Source organism: Pleurodeles waltl, chromosome 3_1, assembly GCF_031143425.1.
Source record: "Pleurodeles waltl isolate 20211129_DDA chromosome 3_1, aPleWal1.hap1.20221129, whole genome shotgun sequence".
NCBI classification, from domain to species: domain Eukaryota; kingdom Metazoa; phylum Chordata; class Amphibia; order Caudata; family Salamandridae; genus Pleurodeles; species Pleurodeles waltl.
Window position 1 is genome coordinate 1133524087 of NC_090440.1, and position 15016 is coordinate 1133539102.

At 44.8% G+C, this 15016-nt stretch overlaps 1 protein-coding gene across 1 annotated transcript in view; it reads right to left on the bottom strand.

Moving 5' to 3' along the window:
* Nucleotides 1-6296: 6296 nt before the first annotated feature.
* LOC138283324 (uncharacterized) overlaps nt 6297-15016 on the bottom strand; it is a 106256-nt gene continuing 97536 nt past the window's right edge. The window contains exons 5-6 of the mRNA XM_069221329.1: nt 9586-9719; nt 6297-6768 (exon numbers count right to left, since the gene is read on the bottom strand). Coding sequence (XP_069077430.1) covers nt 6721-6768; nt 9586-9719 — 182 coding nt within the window. The 3' untranslated portion in view covers nt 6297-6720. The remainder of the gene's footprint in view (nt 6769-9585; nt 9720-15016) is intronic.

Below are 15016 nucleotides of genomic sequence, written 5' to 3' on the forward strand. Positions count from 1 at the left end.
AATACCACATCCTCCGTCAAGGCCATTCAGTCTTAACCCCCAAACAAACCACACCTTTGGTATTTAGCATGCATTTACAACTGGCATTCAACGGTTGGAGTTAAAAATTGGCCACAGTTCATTTACATTGGTTAACAAATGCCTGTGAGACTCAAGGGAGGCCAGAGAAAGATGACTCCTCTCCTCACCATTCACTCATGGGTCTAGCGTCTGAAGGAATAACTGTGAAAGAGAGAAGTGTTCAAGTTTCCATTCCTCTCTCCAATACTAGTTTGGGAACAAAGCCCAACAGAGGGAAGCTCTGTCTCTGCTCATTTAGTTAAGCCTGTTTTTGTTAGTTGTGAACCAGGCCAATTGGCATGTTATGTCTAATCAAATCAAGCAGGCACAGAATCCCTGAGAACCATGGCAATATGGGTGTATTAGCTGTTCAGCTGCTTACTTTCCATGACGTCAGCCCCTCCTCATCCCTCCATTCCCAAAGCTGCGTCTGGGCAAGCATTCACCAGACTTTTTGCGTAGAGAAAAAAAGAGAAGATCAAAGAATATTAGTGGCACCAGATACTGAATTCATGAATGGTTCTCATAGAAGGCTCCTGGAGATATAAAAGGTATGTGTGATGTGGGAAAGGCAGGCACCCAATGTCTCTTGAAGATAACTGGACCGTGTCTCCAAATTCATCTGATGGATGAGTGCATACATTGAGCTGTTGAATGTATTTCCCCAAAGATTCTGCTCTTATTTACCTTTTGAAGAGATTTCTAGCACAGGTGCAGTTCTGAGGGACCACTTCCAGCAAGGTGCAGCACCTGGTGTACAGGTAGGGCTAACTCCCAGAACCTGCTGTTCCGACTCAGGTTCTGCTCATGGTACTCACATATACGTAGTGCTTACACCAAGCTTTAAACCTGGTTGTAAATACTCCCACTTTCTGCATTTAAAACAAGTGATGGCCATACAATAATTTCATTATGCGGGAAATGGGCGAGAGTGATGGGGTATGCAGCAATGCTGGAGGAGAGCAGGGGGAAGGAGTAAGGTGGATGGAGCAGGCAACACTGGAATGGCAGGCTGAGGGTAGGTGGCTGCAAAGACATGCTTTCCTGTTGAGTGCAACAACTCAAATAGAAAATTATCTCCAGAAGCATGCAGCTGTGGAAGGACACTGACTGCTGAGAGGAAGCTGTATTCAGCCTTTGCTCCATGGAATACACTGACTGACAAAGAAAAAGTGAAACCAAATGTCACTGGCCAATGAGAAGTAAGGAAATGAGAGTGACACTGAAACCAACAAATGGGAAGTAATTGGTGGGCTCTAAGCTTTTAATAAGATTTTTTTTTAAGAATAGACTCATAAGAACCAGCTGATGAACTGTCTCAGGTGAGACCTGGAAAGAGAAATATTCCAGATATCTGGAATCCCTTACAAATGCCACTAACAGCATAACATTTTCAGTCTGCAAAGAGTTGTAGAAGTGCATTGAAGATTTGGCCTGTCTGCTGGTTTATAGGCAAACCCTAGCTGATCCTCTTGGGTGACATATGAGATGAGCTACAAATGCCAGGATGTATACTGTAAGGCTGGTCAGTTGTTATTATAATGAAGACCATCAAGTGGCTCCATGTTTCCAAAATGCAGGTGATATGCTTGCATCTGTGGCCTTCAAAATATGAGTTTTTTCGGCTTTGTAAAGGTGAAATAAAATGAAGTCTAGATAGTGCTACCCAGATTTTATTGCACTCTTGGTGTACATTAGGGTTCACTACTTGCATTCCCATTCACATTCCTCTTTTTTTATTAGATTTCAGATCATATTTTTGATTCAAAATAATTTTCTTTCTTCTTTATCTACTTATTTGCCTGGGGATTGCATGCATTCACCCACATGTACAGAGATCTTTACCTAATGCGTGTGGGCTTCCACTGGTGCCTATTCAGGAGTTTAAGTACAGAAATAGAGCAATCTGTATGAAAAAAAGAGTTAATTGTTCAAAGCTATGTAACATCTAATTCACACTTCACTGTTTGTCGCTCATATTAATTGGACAAGTGATGAAAAATGATCACTGAATGGTATCAACTATTTTCTAAGCAAATTGTGGTTCCAAATCAAATAAGTATCAGTGGCTCAACATTTGGGGCCAGATGTAGCAAACTTTTGCGAGTCGCAAATGGCCGATTCGCCATTTGCGACCCCGCAAAATCGGAAATGGGATACAATAATCCCATTTCCGACTCGCAAATTGCGACGCGAGCCGTTACCGACTCGCAAAATTTGCGACCCCATTTTGCGACCCGCAAATAGCAAGTCGCAATTTGCGAGTCGCAAACCATATGAAATAGCAACTCGCAGATTGCGACTAGTCGCAAAAAGCCCATTTTGCACTTCCAATTTACCACTAACTCAGAGCAGGTGGTAACCATTACCAAAGTATAAAAGGAGACCCAGAAGGCATCTGGGTTACTCAAGATGGCAGAGATATACCTGATAGCAGTGAGGAGGAGAGCCCACACCGCCCAGCAGAGGAGGAGGAGGAGCCAGAGACAGGAGAAGATATACAGAACAAGGCAGACACTCTTCCAGCAAACTGAGGAGGAAATATATGATAAATATAGACTTAGCAGCGCAGCTATACTATATTTAATAGAATTACTCAAACCAGAGCTAGAACGCCAGACTGTGCGTGGCTGCGCCATCCCTACGCATGTGCAAGTGCTATGCTCACTGCACCTCTTGGCCTCGGGTAGCTATCAGGGGGTCATAGCTGTGGCAGGTTGGGTATCCCAAAGTGCACTATCACGGTTCTTTAGGGCATTCCTAGACGCCTTACTCACACACATGTCCCGATACATATACCTACCCAGGAATGAGGCAGAAATCAACAGCACCAAGTTGGAATTTTACAGGATTGCCAACTTCCCCCATGTCATAGGGTGTGTAGACGGGACACATATACAAATATGCCCTCCTGCAAACCTGGAATATCTGTTCCGCAATAGGAAGTGTACCCACTCACTCAATATTCAGGTGGTATGTGACGCCCATTATGTCATCACTGACATGGTTGCCAAATTTCCAGGCAGTGCTCATGACTCCTACATTTTTAGGCACAGTGGGATACACCAGCGCCTGGAACGTGGGGAGTTTGGAGACGGATACCTCCTAGGTAGAGCTGAATACACCTTGAAGACATGCACACAGGTCAATGTGCAAACCACCCATGCCTTGCTAACATTGTACGTTTTGTGACAAACAGGTGACAGTGCTTATGCACTACGTCCATGGATACTAACTCCGTACTTAACACCCAGCAATGATTGCGAGAGGCGATACAACAGTGCACATAAGAGGACCAGGAACATCATCGAACGTACCTTTGGACTGCTGAAAGCAAGGTTCAGATGCCTCCACCGAAGTGGAGGTGCCCCCAGTATACCCCAATAACAGCTTTCAAAATAGTTGTTGCATGCGCTATACTGCACAACATTGCCACCAGACGTGGCTACCTCTCACCCCTGAAGACCCAGATTCTGAGGATGAAGAGCAAGAGCAACCACATCGCCATCATGGGGATAGGAGCATCGCAAATCAAGGCAGACTGAGACGGGAACACATTACAAACCAATACTTTGGAAGGTACGTGCCAACTTTTACCATACTCACCAATGTAACACACCAAGAGTCCATGTGTTAAGTGGAAAGAACAAGTGATTTAATAAGTGCAAATAACAAAACTATGTACAATAGGAGCAGTTCAGGGGCTTCAATAGTCCACCTGGCATGGGACACATTGACATTATGTGCCCCAACCCCAAGGACAGTGTGGAGCTCACACCCTATGGCGGGCTCGGCCAGCCTGGCTGGTACTAGGGGGGTCAGCAGTGCTCTGCCTTGTGCTTCCACTACGAAGAACCCTGGTGTCACCGGCAGAGACACTGCTGACAGTGGAGCCCTCCTCACTGTCCTGTGGCGTGTCGCCTGTGCCCCTGGCCACCTGCCGTGCCTCCATGAGGTCCATTGCATGGCTGAGACGGCCCAGTCCCCGTGCCACATCACCAGCAAAGTGGCCCATGTCCACCTGGAGGCTGACTGTGCGACTAGACAGCCCTGTTGTGTTGACAGCCAGCCTAACTATAGAGGAGGACATCCTGTCCAGGCGTTGCAGCAGCTGGCGGTCCCTGCGCCGTGCACTGTCACTCTGCGTTAGCAGTCCTGCCACTAGCTGGCGCATAGACAGTGCAAGGTCACCCGTGTTGGTACCGATCACCTGCAACTCCGAATGTACCTGCTGCATACTGATGGCATGATTGCGTTCAATGCGCCGCAATACCCCACTAATCCTCCTTAATTGTTGGTTTTGCAGGCGCTGACCCCGTAGAAGTTGGGCCTCGGTTGGTGATGTGGAGGCATGCCCTGACTCTGCCTGCCGCTCTGCTGTTGATATTCCACGTCTCCTGCAAAGCGGTGGAGGCCCTGTATTGTCTGCCGTGGCACTCTGGCTCGTACCTGGTGCAGGCTCACACACCACTACTGCAACAGGTGTTTCCTGAGAGGGCATGGTGTTGGTGGTGCAGGTAGCAGTGGTGGCTGGTCCTGTTGTCTCCGGTGTGTGCTGGCTGACCATTGGCCCCTGGCTGCTTGGGCTGGTGGGGGTGTCTTGTGGGAGATCTGTGGGACATAGGGAACACACTGTCAGTGTCTACTATCTGTTATCAACTTCATAATAAACTATTGCCTATGAACTGCCTACTTGACTACATTGCCCATAAAGCATTGTTCTGGTCTTTGCTACTCTGAAATGGAGCTATCTTGGTTGTGCATGCCCCTGTGTACAAGGTGGGTGGGGGTATGGCATTGATGAGGGTACATGCATGTCACATGGTATTCACCGGTTGATGGTCCTGGCTCAGAGGTGTCCAGATCTCCCATCCCGCTTACAGCCTCAGGCTCTAGGGTCTCTTCTACCCTTTCCTCCAGGGGTGTGGGTGGTGGTACCGTCGATGGTCCCCCTCCTGTGCCTCTCATCTCCCGGAGCCGCTTTGCCACCCTCTCCTTGGTCCGGGAGCGCAGGTCATACCACCTTTTCTTCAATTCTTCCACACTCCGGTGGCTGACCCCCAGGGAGTTGACCTTTCCTGGATCTCCTGCCAAATTCTTTCCTTCTCTGTGTCTCGCACGGTGAGGGCTGCCCTGCCAAACAGCTCGTCATGGTGCTGACAACACTCATCAGTCAGCACCTCCAACTCCTTTTCAGCAAACTTTAGCTTCCTTTTCCTAGGATTGTCAGCCATGGTTGCAGGAGCTCTGTTTGTGAGCTGTGCTGAAGTTGAAATGGGTGTGGTCCTCCCTCCTCCCAGGTGTATTTGTAAACTTCCTGGCTGTTATGTCATCATCATGTGCCAGGAAGTGTTTTCCTGAGTGTTATGAAGTGTTTTCCAGAGTGTTCTGCAGCACCTGCATTCAATTTTCAGCACAGTCGCTATTTGCGACACCCACTCGCAAATTGCGAGTCCGTTTTTTGCGCGGTCGCAAAAAGCGACCTCGCAAACAGTGGACTCCCTATGTGCGGTGCGACTCCGTGTGCGAGTCGCAAATTGTCCTCGCACTTTCTACCTGCATTGCAGTTAGCGAGTCGGAAATTGCGAGTCGCAAATACTCGCAATTTGCGAGGCGCTATTTTTTACCTACCAACATCTGGCCCTTAATCCTTGGAAAACTGTACAGTGGATAGGATAGCTAGTCACTTTCCATTTATAGGAGGCATCTGATGTCCTATTTGTGAATTGTTCTCCATTGCTCCATGGTCATAGAAACAACGTCTATGACTGAGCCATACCTTGTTCTAGTTTTCAACACTCATTTGTTCTTGGTGTTACTGCTTAAACCAGTGTTACAGCCTCCTCTCTTCTACCCTGATTCAAATTATTTGACTGTCAATCAATAATATTAACCCCAGATACCTGGAGACTGTGGTAGCCATTTACTTCAAACATAGCATATTTATGCGCTTACTGGAACATACAATTTGTGTTTTGGAGTTGGTATGGGTTACAATGCCACTTATTTATTGGTTGACATGTTGTCCTATCTGTGCCTTTGTTGAGTGGAGGATGATTCTTGTATATTTGTGATAGATCTTATTATATTAAGCTAATGTGCAAGACGTGCGCACAGCATGTGCTGGGGCTTTGCACAGAACCATACAAAATAACTATTAATTGATTATTTACTTTTATTGACACATTGTTCAATCAACTTGAAAGTTGCATATTTCTGTATTTTACATGGGAAGAAAATGTATATGACATGACCTAAAACTCTGGTGCCAAGATAATACATGGATTGGGTGCTAGTTAAAAGGGTAGGAGGCAAGGTAGTTATTTATTACTAAACTGAAGGTGATCTAGGATACTCAAAAAGTATGATGCTATGATCCATGAGTATCAGGTAAGATAATATGAGAGTCTTCAGTTAAAGCAGGCTTGATTGGTTGAAGCTTGAGCACTGCAGGGTGTTTAGTTTCAGAAGCTGCACTCTTCAACCTCACAGATGGGAAGAATAGTCATTGTCAGAGCTCCCAGATTTCACAGCATTGAATGAGTCTAGTTTTTGGATTTGTAGTTGGTGAAAAGTTCAAGTCTGGTGTTTGCCATTCTTTAAGCTCTTCGGTGTCTCTGTATGAAGACCTTTGATTTGCCTCTTGGTTCAGCCTTCCAGCTACTGCTTCAACTTCATGGATCTTTCCTCAGAGAGAGCTCCTGGTTTCTGCCACAAAGTAAAATACACTTAGTTAGTTTGCACAGAAATGTTAAACCATAGTCTAACTAAATAAAAAGTAGTGCTAGGCAGAAATAGCTTTATTTCTGACCTGTACTTGAATAGGTAGTTACGGTTACATTTTCATCGTGAGACGCAGTCAAACTTTTTTATTCTAATTACCAAGCAATTGAGTGAAAGATTCCTTTATAGGAGACGTCAGTGATTTTAGACAGCCCTTATTTATAAATGAGTGGAATCGATTTTGGATGATGTGGTCGAAGTCAGCACTTGAGACTGCTGATTTTGTTTTTGCCTAGAATGTGCCACTGCAACATGGCCCCTCTAATCGGATCTAATATCGAGCTACATTTCTTGCATAATTAGGTTGGCATCAATGCTGAATAATATGCCCCAGGTAAAGAAGACTAAGGTATTAAAATCATCCAGCCATACTGGAATATTTGAGAATGGACTTCTATGTAACCCCCCCCCCCTCCAAGTATAGAAGAAATAATTATACTTTACTGAGGTTCTGTTTCAAGAAACAGAAGTTATACATCATTCACAGTTTGTGAGATAGAACGTTTTGCAATGTAATTTCAAGATGAAAGCTGAGGTATACCTGGGTTTCAAACACATACTGAACTTTAGATCGCTTGAATTTTCCTGACAGAATTGTACAATGTGGTTTCTTAGAAAGTTTGAAGATTGAGGGAGGCAGTCATGATCATTGAGAGTCTCCACATATAACTGGCTATGCTGGGACCAGATCAAATCCATTCCATATTAGATGCACCCATATGTATGCACAAAACCAATGTGTGCAGAAAGGTTACACGATTTACAGTATCAAATGTCATGCAGATGTCCCACAGCACCAGAAATGATCCATTCCTACAGTCAAGAATTTACAGAGTATTATCAAGAATCTGCAGGACTGCGGTATCAGAAATGAAGGTCGATGGCGACGTAGGCAGTTACAGGCCACAAACCTGAAAACTCTTAAAACCGAAGTAGCATTTTTTAGTGGTATGAAGGCTGGGACAAGTTGTGAGGGCAACACTCCTTGAGACTGGAAAGCACTGATGTTTTAGGATGAGGTATCATGTGGCTAGTGCTCATTCCTTTATTGTTTTGTCAAGTGTGGCATTCTCATCAAATTAAAAATGACTGATGTCTGTTAGGATGTTGCCAAGGTGATGTGTTCAATTTGTTTTTCACAGTGTGCCAGCCCATTATGAAGCCAGGTGAAATGATGATGTGAGGATTCCCCTCGCCACCCCCAACCCTCACCCCCCCAGTATTGCTCTAGAGCTGGGTTTTAAAACTTGGCATTAGAAATAAATGTATAGTTGTGTATGAAGGTAATCACTTGAGATCTACAATTCTGCTTGAGTGCAGTCACTAGACTTGCAAAATAAAGTATGAATGTAATCACTGCAATAGTGTGTTATTAATCACTGCAACTGTGCTTGAGCGTGATCACTTGGGATGTACATTTGTAAGCTCATGTAATCCTTCAACTGCTTTAGTTGTACATGAAAGTAATCAGCTGAGCTACAAGTAATTCAACGTGTGCATTGGTGTAATCACATCAATCTTCATAACTGTCAAGTCTTGATATGTGCACTTGTGCATTGGTGTAAAAAGTTTAGATGGACAGCTTTGCATGAACGTAATCACCAGCTACAAAATTAGGCGCAAATTTAGCAGTTATAGTCTTTGTAAAAATGATCCTGATGCATGGACATGAAGTAGGCATTTTCATTGAAGAAGCTATACTTCAAGTATGACACGGTTCAAAGCATGCAGATTGTTTAGACTGACACAGGGACCGTATGCCCCAGTGAATGCTGAAAGTAAGTAGGCCACACAAAGCTGTGTGAAAAAGGAATCCCTGTTTCCAACTGGGATAGCTTACAAGACACATATGTATAAAATCAGACTTCCAGAAAATACATCTTTCAGTTCAAGTGAAGTGGAAAGTAAATCTAATCACAAAGACGAGTCTTTCTCACCATTGGTATGCTATTGCCCTAACGGGGAAATCAAAGCTCACTTGAAGAAGGCCTGTGGAATCTATACAGTATCTGTGCCAGATAAACAAATAAACGAATTGAAAGAAAAGTAGCATAGAGCTATTGGGAAGTAAATACATACACTCTCTGGACCCCAGTGACGGAGGCTTGCCTTTTCTGCTTATGTACTCATATATTGATATACACAATGTAGTACTGGATTTAAAATAATTCACATACATCTTACAAATTAGAACAATGGCATAATTGAATACATCACAGCCGAGAATTGTGGCAGTAGAAATCAATTGGAGCAATTACAAATGAGAAAACGGAACCCCTCCTGGATATCATAGTGAGTAAGGTGGCCATATCACGTGTAAAGGCAGATGTGATAGCAAGAGACATGCTGTTATGTTTTTGAAGAGTTTGACCAGTTGGGAAAAGGACGTTTTTTGAAAAGCACAAATTATTTTACTAAGGTGTTTGGTGACCAAATGTTTGCGTGACTAGGAGGTCGAATGCTAGTTGGAAAATGAGGTCTTCTGGTATGATGGCATGAAGGAGATTTGATCGAAGAGACATACAGCATCAACCACATAAAGACTGAGACATCTCTTTAGTGTTCTCTCTACAGTGGAATAGACTGCAAAAAATCAAATGGTATGGAGTAGAGATATTCCTGACAATTAATGGAGGACATGTAGAACACAAGGGAAGCATGGATGGTGAAGATGCTATGTTGGACAATGCAACTGAGGCAAATGTATGTAAAAATACCACACTGAAGAAATTCTAGGATTACCATATCTGCCTCATTTTCTGCTCCAAGACCCTCCGCCGATCTGTTGGAGGATTGGAACAGTTGAAGTGCCAGCATCCGGATAGCCTCATTGAGCTTCTTTATGAAGTCAGGGTGGTCAGAAGTTCCACTCAGTTCTAAAGGAAGAATGGATAATGCTGTTATGAGATATAAAGCACAAGTGAATTCAGTTATTGCAGTCTGAATTAAAATATAGAGGGTCTCATTTACGAGGCCCTAGCAGCACAATGCGCCACCAGAGTGTCATTTTTTTGACACTCTGACGGTGCAGTGTGCCACCCCGTATTTACGAGGCCATGCAAAGCCACCTTGTGTGGCTTTTCATGGCCTTGTAAATGTGAACGCCTTTCAGGCGTAACACTGCGTGAAAGGGGCATTCCATAGGTGTTGCTTGGGGTGTTCCCATGCAACACCCACGGAACTGGAAGGAATCTGACGCATTCCCAGATTTACAAGTTAGGGAATGCATCAGATTCCTACGCCACCTCAGGGGTGGTGTAAAAATGAGGCAACAGGGGTAAATATTTTTATTTTTCCACGTTTTTTCCTCTTTCTATGTGCGCAGCATTCTCCACCATTATCATCCCCATTCTGTGATGCCCCTTGGTCAGAGCCAGAGCCAAAAAGATAATGGAACCTCTAGTTCCATTATCTCTAGTGCATCTTCCTTGGTAGAGGCACTGGGTTAAAACCAGGATGTGCGAGGACAGCTTTTATAATCTTGCAGCGTGACATCAGTCAAAACTGAGTCAAATTTGGTTCAGTCACCAGCATGAAATAGGGCACCGGAAGCACACCAAAAATCTGCAGCGTGGCCTCCTTAAATGCTTCAATTGGTTGCATTGCAGATGATGCACTGGGAACTCGGGATGCACCAGGGTCAGCTGAGCAATTGGCTTCATAACCTCAAGAGTGAATGACTCACATCAATACTAAGGATAGAAGGAACTGGCGGAATTTGATTCCATGGAATTCTGCAGAATTACATTAAAATTCAGAGAGATTACGTGGGATTCCATGGCAGGGCAGAGTGGGCATTTGGAGCTATATTTTTAGTGCAAAATGCATCCTTGCATTTAAAAATGGATGCAAGGATGCACTTTGCACTAGCTAATTGTGTTTACTGCTGAGTATCTAATGGAGCCGAGGGGTAACCACAATTAAGTGCATTTGGTATCTGGCTCTGCTGTGCATATTCCTGGGTGCCCTTACATACTCTGCAGTGTTTACTGCAGAGTATGTAGGATACCAAGTCATATTCTACTGTGATTACTGTAGAGTATGTAAGGGTGCAAAGACAAATGCCCTGATGTGCATACCCCTTGGCGGCACAGCACTGCAGTCAGTGGTTTTTAAGCAAGGCCAGAAGAGGGAGCTGCATCTCTATGTTTGAAAATCACTGCAGATTAAAGTTTAATATGCAGTGATTTATAAACATAGAGGGACTCCTCCTTCTTCCAGCCCCATTTAAACACCATACAGTGCAGATTAATTCCGCCAGTGGAGTGGCAGAATTTATTAGTATTTCTGCGCCACAAAGGTAATGCAGTATTACTAAATTCCTCCAATTCTACAAGAATAACTAAAAATTCCGCCACCCCTAAGCATTACTCTTTAGGTTCATAATGGGTGGATGGAATCAAGTCCCCTTTGCTTCTGTATGTTTGAACTAGAATTTCAACTTGGACTTACAGGAAGACTTTGAGCGGACTTTGAGCGTGAAGTAGATCACTCATGGGAACAGCCCAAGGAGTAGGACCACTCTGCAATTTGATGATGGAGATGGACTTGCGCAAAGGCTGCAGCTTCCTCTTTTATTCAGTAATGTGCAATTTCACCTCTTGGCCCTGTATGGAGTTTGGTTGCTTGAGAGCACACTGACTGCACAACTTCAAATCATGGCCTGGGCCCAGACACCAGAAAAACACCTCATGTGGGTCTATTACTGATATTTGTTTTCTTCAGTCACTTGATGGTTTGAATACTGACGTTTTTTAATGGGACATCATTTCCTAGCACACTGGAATTCAATTTAGAGGTAGCCGGAAGACAAGTAAAATTGGGAACAGAGCTCTGGAGCCGCATCAGCAGGCGCAGAAAAAAGGAACTGACATCTGGCATGCAAGGTGTCACTTATATGCCAAGAGGAGGGGTGGTGACTAGTGTGCCAGGTGAGGTTCATCAAGGATCTCTGCAACTGTGAAATGCAGGCAGTTTCCATAATGAGGACAATGGCAGGGTCAGTAAGGAATTTGAGGCTACATAGAGTCTGTACCAGACAAGGAGTTACCCAACGTAAGTAACCTGTTTATTTGATGCAGACTTCTAGCAGCAGATTCCTTACGTTAAAGTAGATACCAAAGTAAGTTATTATCAGAGATGGGTCTGCGGACAGTGTTACACAAATAAGTCCTGAGGGACTAAATGGGTAATATGCCCATCACACAGGATCTGACTGTCTAAAGGCAGCAGTGTTTGGTAAATATGTTCAGCGATACCCACGTGGCTGCCTGACAGATATCCAGAACTAGGACCCCTCTCGCCATCTCAGTAGTCGCAGCTTTAGCTCTGGTAGAATAAGCTCTAAAGCCCCAAGGTGGCTGCTTTTTAGCCATTGTGTAACATATTTTAATATAGTGGACAATCCATCGGGGGTAGTCCTTTTGTGAACTGCTTTGCCTTTCTTCGTGTCCATAAAGCCAACAGAAAGTTGATCATCCACCCAGAAGTCTTTGGTTGCGATCAGTGTAAAAGAACAGTGTATTTTTCGGGTTCAGACAGTGGACTCTCTCCTCTTCGCTGGGAGAAAAGGAATAACAACTTTTGGCAAAAAGTATCCTCGGGTCCTAAGAACCAGCATGTGTAGGAAGAAGGAAGTGTATGGGGGGATTAATGGAAAGTACCTGCAATTCACTAACTATCCTGGCAGATGTGATTGTTACAAGGAAAGCAGTTTTGAAGGTCAGCAGTCTTAGAGGACAGATGTGCATTGGTTCAAATGGTGAGCACATGTAAAAGGTGAGGACTAAATTCAGGTCCCACTGGGGCATTATGAGGAGCGTGGGAGGAAACGTGTTGGAAATCTTTAGGGAAACAAGTAACTACAGGTGACTTGAACAGGGAGAGTGGTCCGTCAACTGCAGAAAGTTGGAAATGGCAAAAAGATACCTCTTAACTGTGCCCAAAACAAAGCCTTACTGGGCTAAGGATAGGAGAAACAACAGAACTTCAGACAAAGGTTCAAAGGATCAACAGATTTGGTTACACACCAAGCTGCACAATTGTCCCATTGTCAAGCATAAATTGTTTCCATAGAGGAATGCCTGGCTTCCAAGATGTCATCATGTGCTTTAGGAGGGAGGTTGAACAATTTCATCTGTTACCACTCAATCTCCATGCATGTAGGTGAAGGGTGGACAAGTTCAAGTGCAGACCCATCCCTGCTGCTGCTACAGGAGATCCTCCTGAAGTGTCAGCCTGATTTGATGACAGATGGTCATGTCCGAAACTTAAGTATACCAGACTCTTCTTGCCCAGTATGGGGCCACTAAGATAATTTGGGTCCAGTTGTTCTTGATCTTCTTGAGAACTCTGCATATGAAGAGGAAATGCACACAGGAATCCTGAGCTCCACCCAAGGTTAAGGGGGTTATTCTAACTTTGGAGGAGGTGTTAATCCGTCCCAAAAGTGACGGAAAAGTGACGGATTTACCACCAGCCGTATTACGAGTCCATTATATCCTATGGAACTCGTAATACGGCTGGTGGTATATCAGTCACTTTACCATCACTTTTGGGACGGATTAACACTCCTCCAAAGTTAGAATAACCCCCTAAATGTGTCTCAGAGCGAGAGCTGCCTTGGAATCTCCATGGCGCAGAAGTGCTGACACTGGGTGCTCTTGGACGTAGCGAATAGTTATAAGCAATGTTCTCCCCAGACTCTGAAGAGCCTTGTACTACCCCTGGATGGAGACACCATTCAAAACCCATGAGAGGTCAATGGATGAGTTTGTCTGCTGTGACATTCAGAGAACCCACCAGATGGTGAACCAATAGAAAAAAAGGTCTGACATTGCAGCTATGTTCAGGAACACAGGGTCTACTGACAATGAGTCCATGACCGCACCCTGCCCTGCTTATTGTAATACCACATGGGGGTTGGTGTTGTCTGTGAACACCTGAAATGGTCTTCTCTTGATGGAAGGAAGAAAGGCTTTCAGTTCCAACTGGATCGCTCACAGTTCCAACAGGTTGATCTGGAGTTGAGACTCCCCAGGAGACCAGAATTGTCTGATCTCTGCTCCTCCCAAATTGCTGCCCTAACCTAGAGGTGATGTATCTGTGAGCTTCAGGTGGGGAAAGGAGAGGGGCCTACCACTGACTCAATGACGGTTGGTGAGCCACCACTGCAGAACTTTTAAGTCTCCTGATGCAGTGCCAACTAGATATTCAGATCCCATGATAGAGCCCACATATGCCAACAGGCATGTTTTACCGAGAGGATGCAGAAAGAAATGAGTCCCAGCAGCCTCAAAGTCAGTCTCACCAAAAGCCAGGCTAGAAGTTGAAACATCAGAATCATAGCCCAAACATCCTGGACTCGTTCTGGTGGAAAAGCCCAAACCTGCACTGTACACAGAACAGCTCCTACAAAAGGCAGCATCTGAGAGGGAATCAGGTGGGCCTTTGGCAAATTTATAGGTAACCCCAGTGAGTGCAGGATGTTTGCGGTGGTCTGTAGTTGGGAGACGACTGCCTGGAGCAATCCCACTTTCAACGGCCAGTCATTGATATAGAGCAAGACTAGAAGCCTTAACCTCCGCAGATTTGCTGCAACCACCTCCATCCCTTTGGTGAACACCCAAAGGGTGCTGGAGAGGCCCAAGGGGAGAACAGTGAATTGAAAGTGTAGCGACCCACAGTGAACTACAGGTACCATCTGTGGACAGGCAGGATGCCCACAGGCATCCTGCAAGTCAAACAATGCCATTCAGTCTCCAGGGTGGAGGGCAGATAATACCTGAGCCAGGATGACCTTCTTGATTTTTTTCCTTCTTCAGATAGTAGTGGAGGAGGCATAGGTCTAATATGAGATGAAGGTGTCCATCCTTTTTCAACACCAGAAAGCAGTGGGAATAACAACTACTTCTGATGCCGGTAGCCTCTCAATGGCTCATTTGGCCAGAAGAGACAATACTTGGTGTCACAAAAGTGAGAAGTGGTTCTCCTTCTGCTGATCAGAAGCCGGTGGCAAAGGCAGCTTGGGCTGTTGGAATGGGAGGGCATAGCCCTGCTAGATGTTTTAAAGCACTCATTTGTCTGAACTTATTCCCCATCATTGGTGCAGGTAGTACCACATTTTGCCACCAACAGGTGTCAAATGTGGAACAAGGCAAACTTAAAAGGTTTC